The sequence below is a fragment of the Hyla sarda genome, chromosome 1 (assembly GCF_029499605.1).
Source record: "Hyla sarda isolate aHylSar1 chromosome 1, aHylSar1.hap1, whole genome shotgun sequence".
Classification (NCBI taxonomy): Eukaryota; Metazoa; Chordata; class Amphibia; order Anura; family Hylidae; genus Hyla; species Hyla sarda.
In genome coordinates, this window is record NC_079189.1 from 236,033,121 (window position 1) to 236,049,067 (window position 15,947).

A 15,947-nucleotide genomic window follows, 5' to 3' on the forward strand; every position below is an offset into this window, starting at 1 on the left:
AAGAGCTTCCGAAACCACATGGGTAACTACAGGGGACACAGAACAGGTATTATGGTTGCTTTGGGGCATTTCTATTTTTCTTAACTTCACCGAAGCACCCCTTTTAAGGTTTGTCAGCCCAGAATTCTGCGGTCAGATATTCTCTAGTGTGCATGGGCCCTAATAGATTTATATAGATTTAGAACATTTAAAATCTGTTCAGAATCAATTTATAGCTCATAGTCTGTCAGAAGAATATTTGTTTTAATGTATTTTTAACCATTGGTCTACTCCTGTTCTAACAGGTATGCTTTAGCCATGGTCAAGGTTGCTCCTCATAATGAGAGTGCTTGGAACTATTTGCGAGGGTAAGACCCATACTGTTCTTGGAAATGTTATATGTGGCATGATGAATACTTTATTTAGAAGCATTTATTATTGCTCTTATAGTCGCCTCTTGCAGTCTTACTAATCCACCTCCATGGGCTACACTACTACAATTAAAGCTTGGAGCATTCATTGAAATAATGTTTTTTTTCCCAGATAATGTTTGTAAAATCTGTAATATTGCTTAATGTTATAAAATGTGTAATGTAAGCTAATCGTGGAAGATCTGACTGCTGTGACCCCCACAGATTCCAAGAACGGAGGAAATTTTGCCCCCGAATCAATGGAGCACAGCATGCATGCACTCCCTGAAAAAAATTTATTGAGCGCTGGCCACGCATGCTTGTTATGCTCCATTTATTCAGGGGACAATTTTCCTCAGTTGTCGATGCCTAAGCATTAAATAGGACTGTATTTCAGCCAAAATAGGCACCCATCTGGCTAATATCCGTAGTTATATCTCAAGGCTCTTATGAGTGCTACATTAAAGTATTACTGTCACTTAAAAAATACTCTTGACATGCCACACTAAAGTTTTGATCAGGCAGAGTTTCTGTGCTGAGACCCCCACCAATCGGTAGATATAGCCGGGAAAAGCATGCAGCTGTGCGCTTCGTTCTCTGGCTTGTCGTTTGATTTTACTTGTTGCAGGAGACTGACTCCAGTTCTATGGAGCTAGTCTCCTCCAACAAGCTGGATCAAATTGTGAGCCAGGGAGTAAAATGCACAGCCGTACACTAAATGTTTCTGTGACATGTCAAGGATATTTAAAAAAAAATAAAAAATGTATACATTTTTTTTAAGGTGACAATATTGCTTTAACTTGTGGAGTAGCGAAGTGTAGATGGCACTAGAGAGACTAGTTTTTTATTTGAATCCATAATTATTATTGAAGCCTTACATGTAATCACTATTGTTTTGTTTTTAATTAGAATATTACAAGACCGAGGCATGTCAGATTATCCAAACCTGTTGGATCAAATCCAGACTTTGCAGCAAACACACAACTCCCCCTATCTTTTGGCATTTCTTATAGATTTATATGATGACATGTTAGAAAAGAAATGTGACAATATTGAGGACATCTTGAAACGAGCACTAGAGGTTTGTACTACTTATTTAGATATTTTTTTTTTTGGGTCAAATTGGGAATTCAGATACTAACTGACATATATATATATATATATATATATATATATATATATATATATATATATATATATATATATATATATATATATATATAATCGTCTTGCTCCATTTACCTGATCGCTCATGACAGCACCCCTGGATAGGACCTCTCACCGCAGTACAGGAAACCTGGGAACATAAAAAGGGACATGCCTCTTCACGGCTCAGTTCATGTTTCCTGGTAGGAGTCCTGGGAGCTGTCTCCATACCTCTCCAAGGGGCTGCAGGTCCTCCGGTAGTGAGGCTCCCTGTTCGGCAGAAGTCTCCTCTGGGGAGCAGCTGTAAATCTGCCTGTGGGTCCTGCGGGGGATCCGGTGGGGTCCCGATAGCCCTGCATCTCTGTCAGTTTCCCCGGGTCAGTGGCGTTAAGGAGGTGGGGGCTGTGGAATAGCGTGGTTTCCGTCATCTCTGGAGCTGGCACGTCGCCTGCACAGAACGCCGACGGATGTGACGTCAGCCCAGCAGCGTAGAGTCACTTCTGGCTCCATTTAAAAGGGGCGCGGGAATTCTCCATTTTGGATCCCCTGTCGGCGTCTTACAGCGTCTGGAGCCCGGGTACAGCAGCCAGCCCACAGCAATGTCCACAGTGGTTATCCAGCAGCAAGCCTGCAGCAGCCCAGCAACCAGCAGTACCAACAGCCTGCAATAATACAAGCCCGCAGCAGCTGAGCAGATAATTCCTGGTTGCCCTGCAGTATTTTTTGCTGAAAAACATCCTCCAACATGTCGGGGCATTCGACAGAGGGAGGTGGACGCTCCAAGAAGAGTAGTTCCAGCTCGGTTACGGAGGTGTGGATCTACTTCTGGGTGAGATCATTTCAATTTCATTCCATATTCTGCTAGCTAAGTCAGGCTATTGTTTTGTTTTGTAGGTTAGCAAGAAGTCTTCTAAATCCAATAATAAGGAATGTGCAGAATGTAGGAAGCCGTTAGATCCTACCTATAAAAAGTCTATATGTGCGGCCTGTATTGAAGTTATCGTGGCCCAGGAGTCCTCTGCAATTGCTAGCACCTGAGAGTAATGATCCGGGAGGAGATAGATTCATCCCTTTAAAGGACTAGGATTTGTCGGGAATATGGGTGCTTCAGCCTCCTCTGTGGACACCCCTGCTATTTCCAGTCCCCCTAGTGTTCAAGAGTAAAATCTTACTCTATATTCCTCCTCTGATGAAAAGCAAGAAGAGTTTAAATCCAAATTGCTCTTTTCTCCAGATGATACTGATCAGCTCCCTAAAGCAATCCGCCTAACGGCTAATCTTAAGGGCAGAGAGACATTCATGGCTGAAGATGCCCTTTATGAAGGCTTAGGCCTCAAGAAGTCACGTACATTTAATTTGCATGAAAGTATCAAGCAAATAATTGAAAAGGAATGGGAAAATCCTGAAAATAAATCTTTTTTCCTAAACTTCTTAAAAGGAAGTACCCCTTTGAGGAGTCAGTCACTAAGTCATGGGATAGAGCCCCGTTAATTGATGCCCCGGTGGCTAGAAATCCGCCTTGCCTTTTGAGGATGTTGGAACTCCGTGATCCAATGGACAAAAAAGCCGAGTTCTTTGACTAAAAAACCTGGGAGGCGGCCACAACTTCTATCACAAACAATGTAGCTGCTACATGTGTTGCTTGCTCCCTAACAGTCTGGGTTTCACAATTACAATCCCATCTTGTTAACCAGACCCTTAGAGAAGAGATCTTAGAATCCTTACCCATAATTTCCAAGGCAGTAGATTTTTTGGCAGACTCCTTGGTAAATTCTGTAAGATTGGGTGCCAGAGCAGCCGCTTTATCTTATTCTTCTAGGAGAGCCACATGACTTAGGCAGTGGAAGGGTGATGTGGGGTTTAAAAGGCAAACTATGTTCCATCCCTTGCATTGGAGATCGCCTTTTTGGTCCCACCTTAGACAAAGTACTAGAGAAGGCTTCTGACCGGAAGAAAGGATTTCCCACTCAGGGTCGTGCCCCCGATTCCTTTCCTAGCAAAATAACAATTCAGAAAGCCTAATCAGAAGTTTCAGGGGAATAGGAAATTTAACCCCTTAAGGACCGGGGTTTTTTCCGTTTTTGCATTTTCGTTTTTTGCTCCTTGCCTTTAAAAAATCATAACTCTTTCAATTTTGCACCTAAAAATCCATATGATGGCTTATTTTTTGCGCCACCAATTCTACTTTGTAATGACGTCAGTTATTTTGCCCAAAAATCTACGGTGAAATGGAAAAAAAAATCATTGTGCGACAAAATTGAAAAAAACAACAGTTTTTTAAATTTTGGGGGCTTCCGTTTCAACGTAGTACATTTTTCGGTAAAAATGACACCTTATCTTTATTCTGTAGGTCCATACGATTAAAATGATACCCTACTTATATAGGTTTGATTTTGTCGTACTTCTGGAAAAAATCATAACTACATGCAGGAAAATTAATACATTTAAAATTGTCATCTTCTGACCCCTATAACTTTTTTTATTTTTCCGTGTATGGGGCGGTATGAGGGCTAATTTTTTGCGCCGTGATCTGAAGTTTCTAACGGTACCATTTTTGCATTGATAGGACTTATTGATATAAAAAGTGACCAAAAATGCACTATTTTGGACTTTGGAATTTTTTTCCGCGTACGCCATTCACCGAGCGGTTTAATTAATGATATATTTTTATAATTCGGACATTTCCGCACGCGGTGATACCACATATGTTTATTTTTATTTACACTGTTTTTTTTTTTTATGGGAAAAGGGGGGTGATTCAAACTTTTAATAGGGGAGGGGTTAAATGATATTCATTCACTTTTTTTTTTCCACTTTTTTTTTGCAGTGTTATAGGTCCCATAGGGACCTAGAACACTGCACACACTGATCTTCATTATTGATCACTGGTTTCCCATAAGAAACCAGTGATCAACGATTCTGCCGCATGACTGCTCAGGCCTGGATCTCAGGCACTGAGCAGTCATTCAGCGATCGGACAGCGAGGAGGCAGGTAGGGGCCCTCCCGCTGTACTGTAAGCTGTTCGGGATGCCGCGATTTTGCCACGGCTATCCCGAACAGCCCACTGAGTTAACCGGCAGCTTTCACTTTCGGTTTTAGCCTCGCGGCTCAGCTCTAAGCGCGGCTAAAGGGTTAATAGCGCGCGGCGCCGCGATCGGCACTGCGCGCTATTAGCGGTGGGTCCCGGCTTCACTATGACGCCGGGCCTGCCATGATATGATGCGGGGTTACCGTGTAACCCCGTGTTATATCAGGGGAGCAGGACCAAGGACGTACCAGTACGTCCTTGGTCCTTAAGGGGTTAAAATCCCTACTAAAGGTAGAGGTTTCCTCTTCAATCCCAACAAAGAATCTAGTTCCAAAGATCCCAAACAATGATGGCTTTCTCCCAGTGGGGGGCGTCTGTCCAGGTTTGCCGGGGCCTGGGAAAAAATTTCTTCCAGACCCTGGGTTCTATCCACCCTGAGATCGGGTCTCCTTCTGGAGTCCCGGTCTTTTCCTCTGGACAGATTCTTTCACACTGAGATAGTGAAAGATTCCCTGAAACAAGGGGCCAAGATAAAATAAATAAAATCTCTTTTGCTCAGAGTCCCGGTTCCAGTCCCCCAGGCGGAGGAGGGGATTCTATTCCCCTCTCTTCTTAGTTAAAAAAAAAAAAAAAAAACGGTTCTTTCAGAGTTAAAATAAATCTGAAAAAGTTAAGCAACATTCTGTCATACAAAAAATTCAGGATGGAGTCCCACAAATCCACAATCCCTCTGTTATTTCCTAATTGCATGCATATCCTGCACTATATGAATTTTTCCCTATACCGCAATACCAGTTGGGCCCCTCCCCTCGAATTAAGGAATTATCACCTGCAGCGTCTGTCCCCACATCAGGGAACTAATCATATGTGACCCGCGGGTGCTGTTCTGCTTCTCTTCCCCACCCAATTATCAGCCCAGCGTTGCACTGTCCCCCACATCGGGGAGCTCATCATATGTCACCTCGTCCTCCTGCGAGTTGCGGGCCGCCGGCGCTGGAAATCTGTATTGTACTACATATTCCTGTTCCCGGGCTGCAAAAATAAACAAAGTAAACTTTTAACTTACCTTCCTACGTTCCCCCGTTGCTCCGGTAACGGCCTCACGCTGGGGATGAGAACATCACAGAGCTGTCAGCCTATCACTGGCCGCGCGATGTCCCGCCTCGGACGGTGATAGGCTGAGTCATGTAAGGAGCCGACAGGAGGACGAGGAGACATATGATTAGTTCCCCGATGTGGGGGACAGCGCAGCACTGGGCTGATAAACTGGGGGGGGGGGGGGGGGGAGAGGCAATACCATGGAACCACCATAACTTGAAAAAAATACCATGATACACATTTTTGGTCATACTACCTAGCTCTACCTACTACCATATTCCCATCCACAACTCTCATCAAAAGTTTCTAAGAGTAGCGGTGTTTATGGAGGGAGCATGGGTCCATTTACAGTACCAAGCCCTTCCCTTTGGGGGTCTCTCAAGCCCCAACGGTATTCACCAAAGTGATGGTGGAGGTGGCAGCTTTCATAAGAACCCAAAACATTCTGTTAGTTCCATATCTGGACGATTTACTGATTGTATGAGACTCCTCAGAAACCCTTCAATTGCACATTCAAGTAGTTTGCTCCATACTGAAAGATCTAGGTTGGAATCTGAATCTAAAAAAAAAGTCAAAATTTACCCATTCTTAGGCATCCTTCTGGATTCAATGTCTCAGCTTTCTCTCCTGCCGTCACGCCCCCTCCCATAGACATGAATGGAGGGGGCGTGGCGTGACATCACGTCCCCAGTCCTGGAAACCCGGAGGTTTCCGAAACTGGAGATTCAGCACCAGCATAGAATGCAAAGAGCAGCGGGCCCCCCGCGATCAGACATCTTATCCCCTATCCTTTGGAGATCAGACTCCCTGTTAAGTCTCTCCTTCCAGATTTTTTTCCTTAGCAGAAGCCAAACGGTTCACCTGAGAGGGGAAGACAACAAGGTGGTAGACTTCCTGAGCAGAGTTCATCTCCTTCAGTCCAAATGTTGTCTAAACAAGGAGGTATTTGCAATGATAGAGGAAAGGTTTTGAAAATTCTCTATAGATCTCTTTGCTTCCAGAAACAACAGGTTCTATTCTCTCAACCCTCTGGATTTTCCGACAGCAGTAGACGCCTTCTCTCAGGACTGGGAAAGAGAAAGAGGGTACGCTTTCCCACCTCTTCACCTTATCCCTCAGGTCTTGAAAAAGATAAGACAGGACACAGCCTTATTGCTATTGAAATCGTCCTTCTGGCCTTGAAGGCCCTGGTTTACCTTTCTAAGGACAATGTCAGTCTCACAACTATGGGTTCTTCCAGACAGGGAGGATCTACTATACCATGACCAGTTCATCATCCTCAGTCGGCTCACCTTCATCTAACAGCCTGGATGCTGAGAGGTCAATTTTAAAAACTAGAGGCCTATCTGACCAAGTAATAAATACCTTACTTGCAAGTAGGAAAGCCGTAACATCTGCCATATAACTAAGAACATGGAGAGCCTTCTTAAGAGTAGTAGGACCTGCAGTTGATCCATTGGGAGATCCTAATATCCCTCATTTCCTCTAGTTAGGCCTGGATAAGAAGCAAAGTCCTAGTACCATTAAAGTACAAATTTCAGAACTTAGTTCCTTTTTTAACTGCAAGTTAGCAGCTATCTTAGTTAAAGAATACCTGTCATAGTGCAAAAAAAAGAAAAAAAAGTGATATGTTACTCAGGACCCAATCCTGATCATGCGCATAAAATTTTTATGTGTCTTGGACCTATATATCCAGAGATATAAGCATTTATCTGCTGGTGAGCTACTTTTTCATTGTGCAGGCTGGAGGGGGCGTGTCAGTCTGTCTCCCTCACAGGAGCAAGCCTGTGCAGTCAGCCAATCAGTACTCTCTACTCTGTAACCCTTTCCTCTCTGGTTTTATGCTGTGTCATGTGTCAGAGGAAGATACTTGGAGCTTGCCTGCAGTAATTAGAAGACATTATGGTGAATTCATATCAGGATAACATTTATAAATATAAGAAAGCTGGATGCTAATCAGCATGTGTCATTCATCTTTCACAGACTCCTGAATGTCTGATCAACTTCTTTGTCATTCAGGAGTCCGAGAAAGCTTTGACTATTTCAGCATGCTGGGAGTTTAGTAACAACTGAAGCTGCAATGTTTGTAAATAACTGTGTTAGAGCAGTGTTGCCTCCAGCTGTTGTAAAACTACAGCTCCCAGCATGTCCACACATCCTTTATCTGTAGTTTTGCATACACTCAATAGAAATCTCCTATACTAGATACCGGTATGCTTTACGGCCAGTATCCAGTATGCTGTAAAGTCTAGACTAGTCGTTCTGGCTAAAAGATAGGCGACCCCTAGTGGCGGCTATTTTGAGCTTGAATTTCAGGTGAAAATAAATAAATAAAAATTAACAGGTGTGTATTGTGAAATGTCATATTATAATGAGTCCTGCAATATATGAAAAGTTTTTAACAATGACAGTGCCTCTTTAAATATTTTATTTCTGGGGCTACAAGATTAAATCCTCTATCAAGACCTTCTGTTCCCCCTTGGAACTTGGATCTGGTGTTAGATGCCTTATTAGGACCAACATTTGAACCTCTGGATTCTAATTCCATCAAGTTGCTCACCCTCAAGATGTGCTTCCTCCAGGCAATAACAACTGCTAGGAGGGTAGGAGAATTACAAGCGCTCTCTGCCTTTCCTCCTTATACCAAGATAATAGACGACAGAGTAGTAATGAGAACTTTACCCTCTTTTCTGCCGAAAGTGGTCTCAGAGTTTCATAAATCTCAGGAGATTATTCTTCCCACTTTTTACGATGTGCCGAGACATGAAGGTGAAGTCAAGTTCCATTACCTTGATGTCAGAAGATGGCTCCTAAAGTATCTGGACCCTACTAAGGACTTTTTCTACAGAAAATATTTTAGTTCAATTTTCTGGCCCTAATAAAGGCAAGACTGCTTCTAAACCATCTATTAGTAGATGGATCAGGGCATCAATTACATTAGCCTACACTACAAAGAATCGGGATCCACCTTCCTTTTTTCCAGCTCACTCTACCAGAGCAGTGGCTTCTTCCTGGGCAGAGAAGGCTGAAGCCTCTTTGGACCAGATCTGTAGGGTAGCTACATAGTCCTCAAAACACACTAAAGGTTTCAATTAAATCCTGTTTCTGATCTTTCCTTTGGACCTAAAGTCCTTCAGGCAGTAGTCCCGCCCTGATTGGCTAATATTCTAAGTCTCCTGGGGTGTTGTCATAAGCGATCAGATAAAGATAGATTACTTACCGGTTTATCTGTTTTTCATTAGCTCATGACAGCACCCCTCATTTATCCCGCCCTAAAAAAAAAAATAAAAAAAAAGTGCTCTCTGATGACACGTGTCTCGGGAACCACCCAGTTTAGAAGCAAATCCCCATAGCAAACCTCTTCTACTCTGTGCAGTTCCCGAGACAAGCAGAAATGTCAGCAGAGAGCACTGTTGCCAGACAGAAAAGAACAACTCAACTTCAGCAACTGATAATTATTGAAAGGATTAAGAGTTTTTAATAGAAGTCATTTACAAATCTGTTTACCTTTCTGGAGCCAGTTGATATAAAAAGTTTTTTTCCTGGAATACCCCTTTAACCCCTTAAGGACTCAGCCCATTTAGGCCTTAAGGACCGTTTTATTTTTACGTTTTCATTTTTTCCTCCTCGCCTTCTAAAAATCCAAACTTTTATATTTTCATCCACAGGCTAGTTGTGAGGGTTTGTTTTTTGCCAACCAGTTGTCCTCTGTAATGGCATCACTCATTTTACCATACAATGTATAGCGCAACCAAAAAAATACTATTTGTGTGGGGAAAGTCATAAGAAAACCACGATCTAACAAATTTTGGAAGGTTTCATTTTCATGCTGTACACTTTATGGTAAAAATATGTTTTCTCCATTCTCTGGGTCAACACGATTAAAATGATACCTATGATTACATACTTTTCTATTATTGTACCGCTTAAAAAAAATCACAACCTTTTTAACCAAATTAGTGCGTTTAAAATCTCTCTAGTTTACTGACCTATAACTTTTTCATTTTTCCAATTAAGCGGCGGTATGAGGGCTCATTATTTGCACCATGATCTGTTCTTTTATTTATTTTTTTATACCACATTTGCATATATAAAACTTTTAATAATTTTTTTAATAATTTTTTTGGGAAATAAAATGTTATAAAAATAAAAAAGCAGAATTTATAAAAATTTTAGATCATTTTAATAAAATTTTTTTTTTTTTATAAAATGTGACAAAAAAGCTGCAGTTGTGGACTTTTTTTTTATTTTTTACGTTTACGCCATTCACCGTACGGGATAATTAACATATTTTGATAGTACGGACATTTACGCACGCGGCCATACCAAATATGTTTATATAAAATAAATTACGTTTTTTGGGGGGGTAAAATAGGAAAAACGGACCATTTTCATTTTTATTGGGGGAGGGGATTTTTCACTTTTTATTTTTACATTTTTCAACTTTTATTTTACACTTTTTATGTCCCCATTGGGGACTATCTATAGAAATCCTTTGATTGCTAATACTGTTCAGTTCTATGTATAGGACACAGCACTGATCAGTATTATCGGTCATCTTCTGCTCTGGTCTGCTCGATCGCAGACCAGAGCAGAAGACCCGGGGGACATCCGGAGCCAGGTGAGGGGACCTCCGGCCGCCATGCTGGATGATCGGATCGCCGCGGCAGCACTGCGGGCAATCCGATCATCCATTCAAAGTACCGCACTGCAGCAGATGCCGTGATCTGTATTGACCACGGCATCTGAGGCGTTAATGGCGGACATCCACGCAATCGCGGATGTCTGTCATTACGGGCGGGTCCCCGGCTGCTACTTGCGATGCTTGCGGTCATACACAGGACATAAATGTACGTCCTGGTGCGGGAAGTCCCGCCAAACCAGGACGTACATTTATGTCCGTGGTCGTTAAGGGGTTAAGCTTATATCCCCACTTCTGTTCCCATCCATTGCCCCCTTTTTATGTCCATGCAACTAAGGCTGGGTTCACACCATGTTTTTGCAGTACAGTTCCCGTATACGTTTTCAACTTGAAAACCGTATGGAACCGTATTGAAAGCCGTATGCATTGACTGTCCATTGAAAACTGTATACCAAACGATGCATCCGGTTGGGTCCATTTTGCATCCAGTACGGTTTTGTCAGTTTTTTACCTGTACCCAAAACCGTAGCCTACCATAGTTTTTTGTCCGAGTGAAAACTCATATTTAAACGTACACATTTTTAATTTAACATGGGAGTCAATGGGAACTGTACAGGACCGTATGTGCGCAGGGTTCCATCCAGTTTTCACCATATGGTTTTTGACTTTGAAATTCCAAGAAAAAAGCTGTGCAATCAAACAAGTGAAACTTTATTCATAATGGACTGTAAAGTTAAAAACTTATAAAAATGTTTTTATTTTTTTAAACTGATTCAACCAGACATCATTTTTCAAGCCGTATACATATTAAAATTTGTACACGTTTTGATACAGTTTAGTCAGGTTTTGAGAAATCCGTTTTTCTAACAGAAACCTGATATGGGAACTGTATTGCAAAAACGTAGTGTGAACCCAGCCTAAGTCTATTCCTATCCCTAGCCACTGCCATCCCTTTTATTTTCATGTCCATGCATTTAAATATGTAACATTGAAGTATATATTATAAAAAAAAAAAAATCCGGTATAAGAACTGAGGACAATTGAAGTGGTATAGTCGCCGTTTTATTCTGATACTCCGGTCATAGGTACGGATATCAGTCTAGCCGACACTCAGAAGCAAGCAGTGTCAGATCACAATCACTGACATCACAGTAGGCGCATATGGTTCCGAATTGTATACTATCACGCCAGCCAAACCATTAGAAAAGAATACTGGAGATACATTGGCCGGTCCCTACAGGCAAAATATGACAGTGACGCTGCTATTTAGTATATCAAACTGACAGCTGTCATATCCACTAGTGTCTCCGCTAACCATGACAATCACACTCGTGAACATATCACTTCCGTCCCAGTGACGTCATTAATCTTTTCCGTGCCGATTTGAAAACTTTCCCCATATATACCAGAGGTGCAGCTTTCATTTAGATCAGCCTGACGAGGCGGGGCTCACCCCGCGAAACGCGTTGCTTCCATTCCATTTTATCTTTTTATTTTGTTACTATCTCCAATAAAACAAGTATCCTTTACTTATTGGACACTTGTCTCTGTTGAACGGAACCCGATCCTCAGGCGCCACCTTCCTTTTTTCCCTGGTTACCGCAGGAGCTGCCAAACCCAGGACCCTCAGTTCCTTTTTACAATTGTATCTTATAAATGATTGTTAATGTTGCTGCAGATTTAATTGTGCAATGAAGTGTGTGTGTGTGTGTGTATATGTGTATATGTGTATGTGTGTGTGTGTATATATATATATATATATATATATATATATATATATATATATATATATATATATATATATATATATATATATATAAATATAAAATATTATTGTTATTATAATTTTTTTTTTTTCAGCTTTGTGAGATCCAGGCAAAAGAAAAGGACACCATTAGAAAAGAATACTGGAGATACATTGGTCGGTCCCTACAGGCAAAATATGGCACAAACTCAACACCGAAAGAAGAGTGCAATTCTGTTGAAAATGAAATGCAATGAAATAGATTTGGTTAATGTTTACTCCTGTATTTAACATAGTTTAATATTTTTACAAGTACATAAAACTAGTGTCACCAGTTTGTCATCTTAACTCTCTTACATGTCACCTGTAACATTATGTTAAAGGCTGACAAAGTTCCATTAACTGTCTGGGCTCCTTCAGCAGTACACGTTGCTCTATGACCGTGTTTCCCAACCAGGGTGCCTCCAGCTGTTGCAAAACTACATCTCCCAGCATGCCCGGACAGCCTACGGCTGTCCGGGCATGTTGGGAGTTGTAGTTTTGCAACAGCTGGAGGCACCCTGGTTGGGAAACAGTGCTCTATGAGAATAGTATTTTGATGTTTATCCTTTACCATCAGCTTTGCAGTGCACTGTGGCCTCAGGCTTCTATATCCCTCTGAAAAGCTGCCACATAAGAGCCTATAATATTTTATAGTTATTATATACTATATTATGATATTACTAGTGAACTAGTGCATGCAAATAACAGGTACCTGATCAAAAAAGTTTAAAAAAACAGGGTCACAATTTTTGATGATCTGTGATTTCCCCCCCCCCCCCCCCACACCCATCTAACAGTTATCACCGGTGAATAGGTGACTGGTGATTATTTCTTTAAACCAGAATTAAATGGGTTTTCCAGAAATAGAAAAACTGAGCTAATTTCTTTCAAAAACAGCTCCACTTCTGTCCCCAGGTTTTGTGTGGAATTACAACTTGGCTCCATTCACTTCAATGGAACTGAGCTGCAGAACCACACCCAACCTGGAGACAGACGGGAGTGGTTTTTTTAAAGAAATTAGATCAGATTTTTCTATTCCTGGACAACCCCTTTACGTTAAGGTATTTTTTTTTTTATTTTTTTTTTACTGTCAAGAGCACATGAGCATTGTCATTAAGACTGGGGGGGATTTATCATTTGCTTAGTTTCTTGTGCTAAGTCTGTATGCTGCTAAAGCTATCAGAATGGTTTTCCCTGTATGTAATTTATTTTAGCTGGATGTCTCATCCATTTTATGGCCTGTGCACTGATAGTATATAAACCATATAATAGTTAAAGGGGTACTCCGGTGTAGTTTAAAAATAAAAAAAAATTATAGATCACCTGGTGCCAGAAAATTCTATTAAAAAATCTTAATCCTTCCAGTACTTATCAGCTGCTGTATAATACAGACGAAGTTCATTTCTTTTTTAATTTCTTTTCTGTCTGACCACAGTGCTCTCTGCTGACACCTCTGTCCATTTTAGGAACTGTCCAGAGCAGGAGAGGTTTGCTATGGGGAATTGTTCCTGCTCCGGACAGTTCCTGACATGGACAGAGGTGTCGGCATAGAGCAATGTGGACAGACTGGAAAGAAATGAAAAAAGAAATGAACTTCCTTTTGTATTATACAGCAGCTCATGCTACTGAAAGGATTAAGATTTTTTAATAAAAGTAATTTACAAATCTGTTTAACTTTCTGGCACCAGTTGATTTAAAAAAAAAATGTCTTCCACCGGAGTACCCCTTTTAAGCTTGAAAATAACCCACCCCCTATGTGGCCTCGGAATGCGTTTTTTGTGGTAAAACTTGAAAGGGGTACTCCAGTGGAAAACTTTTTTTTATTTTTTTTATTTTATTTTTTTTTTAAATCAACTGGTGCCAGAAAGTGAAACAGATTTGTAAATTACTTCTATTAAAAAATCTTAATCCTTCCAGTACGTATCAGCTGCTGTATACTACAGAGGAAATTATTTTCTTTTTAGACCACAGAGCTCTCTGCTGACATCACGAGCACAGTGCTCTCTGCTGACACCTCTGTCCATTTTAGGAACTGACCAGAGCAGCATATGTTTGCTATGAGCATTTTCTCCTGCTCTGGACAGTTCCTAAAATGGACAGAGATGTCAGCAGAGAGCACTGTGTTCATGATGTCAGCAGAGAGCTCTGTGTTCCAAAAAGAAAATAATTTATTCAGTAGTATTCAGCAGCTAATAAGTACTGGAAGGATTAAGATTTTTTAATAGACGTAATTTACAAATCTGTTTAACTTTCGAATTAAAAAACAAACAAAAAAAACAATTGTTCCACCGGAGTACCTCTTTAAAAAGTCATATGTAATGAATTCAACACAAATACAGACCCTGTCAAAAAGCAAACAAGCATGAGCAGTGTACATTTCTAAACAGTTGCAAAGTTTTGCATTCAGTGCAAAATACACACTATATATCAAAGTTACATTTCCCCCAAGATGATCATAGGCAAGGGATTATTCCTCCTGACAGAACTAAGAAAAACAAGTCTACCTTTAAATGACTGGACATTAATCTGTAAAAACAATAACTGATTGTAGCCTTTTACTTGAAATAAACTAAAAGAAATGTTGTGCACTGTATTCTTGTCTGTCTTGTATCTAGATTCATGTGCAGCAAATTGGAGTAGATTGAAAAGGTTTCTTTTATGCAGCATTGCACATACAGTGCTAATGTATAAGGCAGTGTTTCCCAACCTCCAGCTGCTGCAAAACTACAACTCCCAGCATGCCTGGACAGCCGAAGGCTGTCCATGCATGCTGGGAGTTGTAGTTTTGCAACAGCTGGAGGCACCCTGGTTGGGAAACACTGGTATAGGGTAATGGTAGAAACATTTTGTGAAGAACAAACACGTTAAGTCTTATTGATATAATCTCCCGCTTCTGAGGTGTAGGAAAGAGTTAAAAAAAAAATAAAATCTGGAAGAATGAAGGAAACATGGGAGTATGTAATCCTAATTCAGACATATCAGTCAATGGGGTCCATGAGGTAGGCAGGGTTCACATCACGTTTTTGCCATATAGTTTTCAATCCATTATTCTAAAGAAAACCGTATGGCAAAAAATGGATGGAACCGTATGGGAAAAAGTAAACCGTATGCATTTTTAAATCGTATACTATATATAAAAATGCATACAGTTCTGTCCATTTAAAAAAATATGTTTTTGATTATTTTGTCCATTTTTAATGGGAAGGGTGTTGGGTGGGGACTTTAGGATGCAAATGTGCATGTGCAAAGTAAAAACCGTATACGGTTTCCCGTATGGAACTGTATACATGTGCGTTTCTTATTGATGTTCCATGTTAAAAAAATAAAAAATAAAAAGTCGGTTGCAATACGGTTTCTAAACCGGAGACAAAAACGTGGTCAACTTCGGTTTTGACTCCGGTTTAAAAACCGTACTGCAACTGCATACGTTTATACAGTTCCATACGGGAAACCATATACGTTTTTTACTTTTGCACATGCACATTTGCATCCTAAAGTCCCCACCCAACACCCCTCCCATTAAAAATGGACAAAATTATCAAAAACTTATGTATTTTTTATTTTTTTTTATAAAAATGGAAAGAACTGTATGCACTTTTAAAAACAGTATACGGTTTAAAGATGCATACTGTTTACTTTTTCCCCATACTGTTCCATCCGTTTTTTTGCCATACGTTTTTCTTTAGAAAAGCGGATTGAAAACAGTATGGCAAAAACGTGATGTGAACCCAGCCGTACTGTTGGTGGAGCGGTGACTGTTTTTAAATTTGTTTTGCATTGTAGCAGAACTATGGAAATACCGTATTTCAGGTGGAAAGAGATAATCTAGTCTTGGTTTATGCCGTCTAGCCACTGAA

General features: G+C 40.6%; 1 protein-coding gene across 1 annotated transcript in view; it reads left to right on the plus strand.

Moving 5' to 3' along the window:
* The window catches only part of FNTA (farnesyltransferase, CAAX box, alpha), a 36,446-nt gene extending 22,466 nt beyond the window's left edge, over positions 1–13,980 (plus strand). The window contains exons 7-9 of the mRNA XM_056569011.1: positions 285–347; positions 1,299–1,470; positions 12,165–13,980. Of these exons, the coding sequence (XP_056424986.1) occupies positions 285–347; positions 1,299–1,470; positions 12,165–12,305 (376 nt within the window). The 3' untranslated portion in view covers positions 12,306–13,980. The remainder of the gene's footprint in view (positions 1–284; positions 348–1,298; positions 1,471–12,164) is intronic.
* Positions 13,981–15,947: the final 1,967 nt, after the last annotated feature.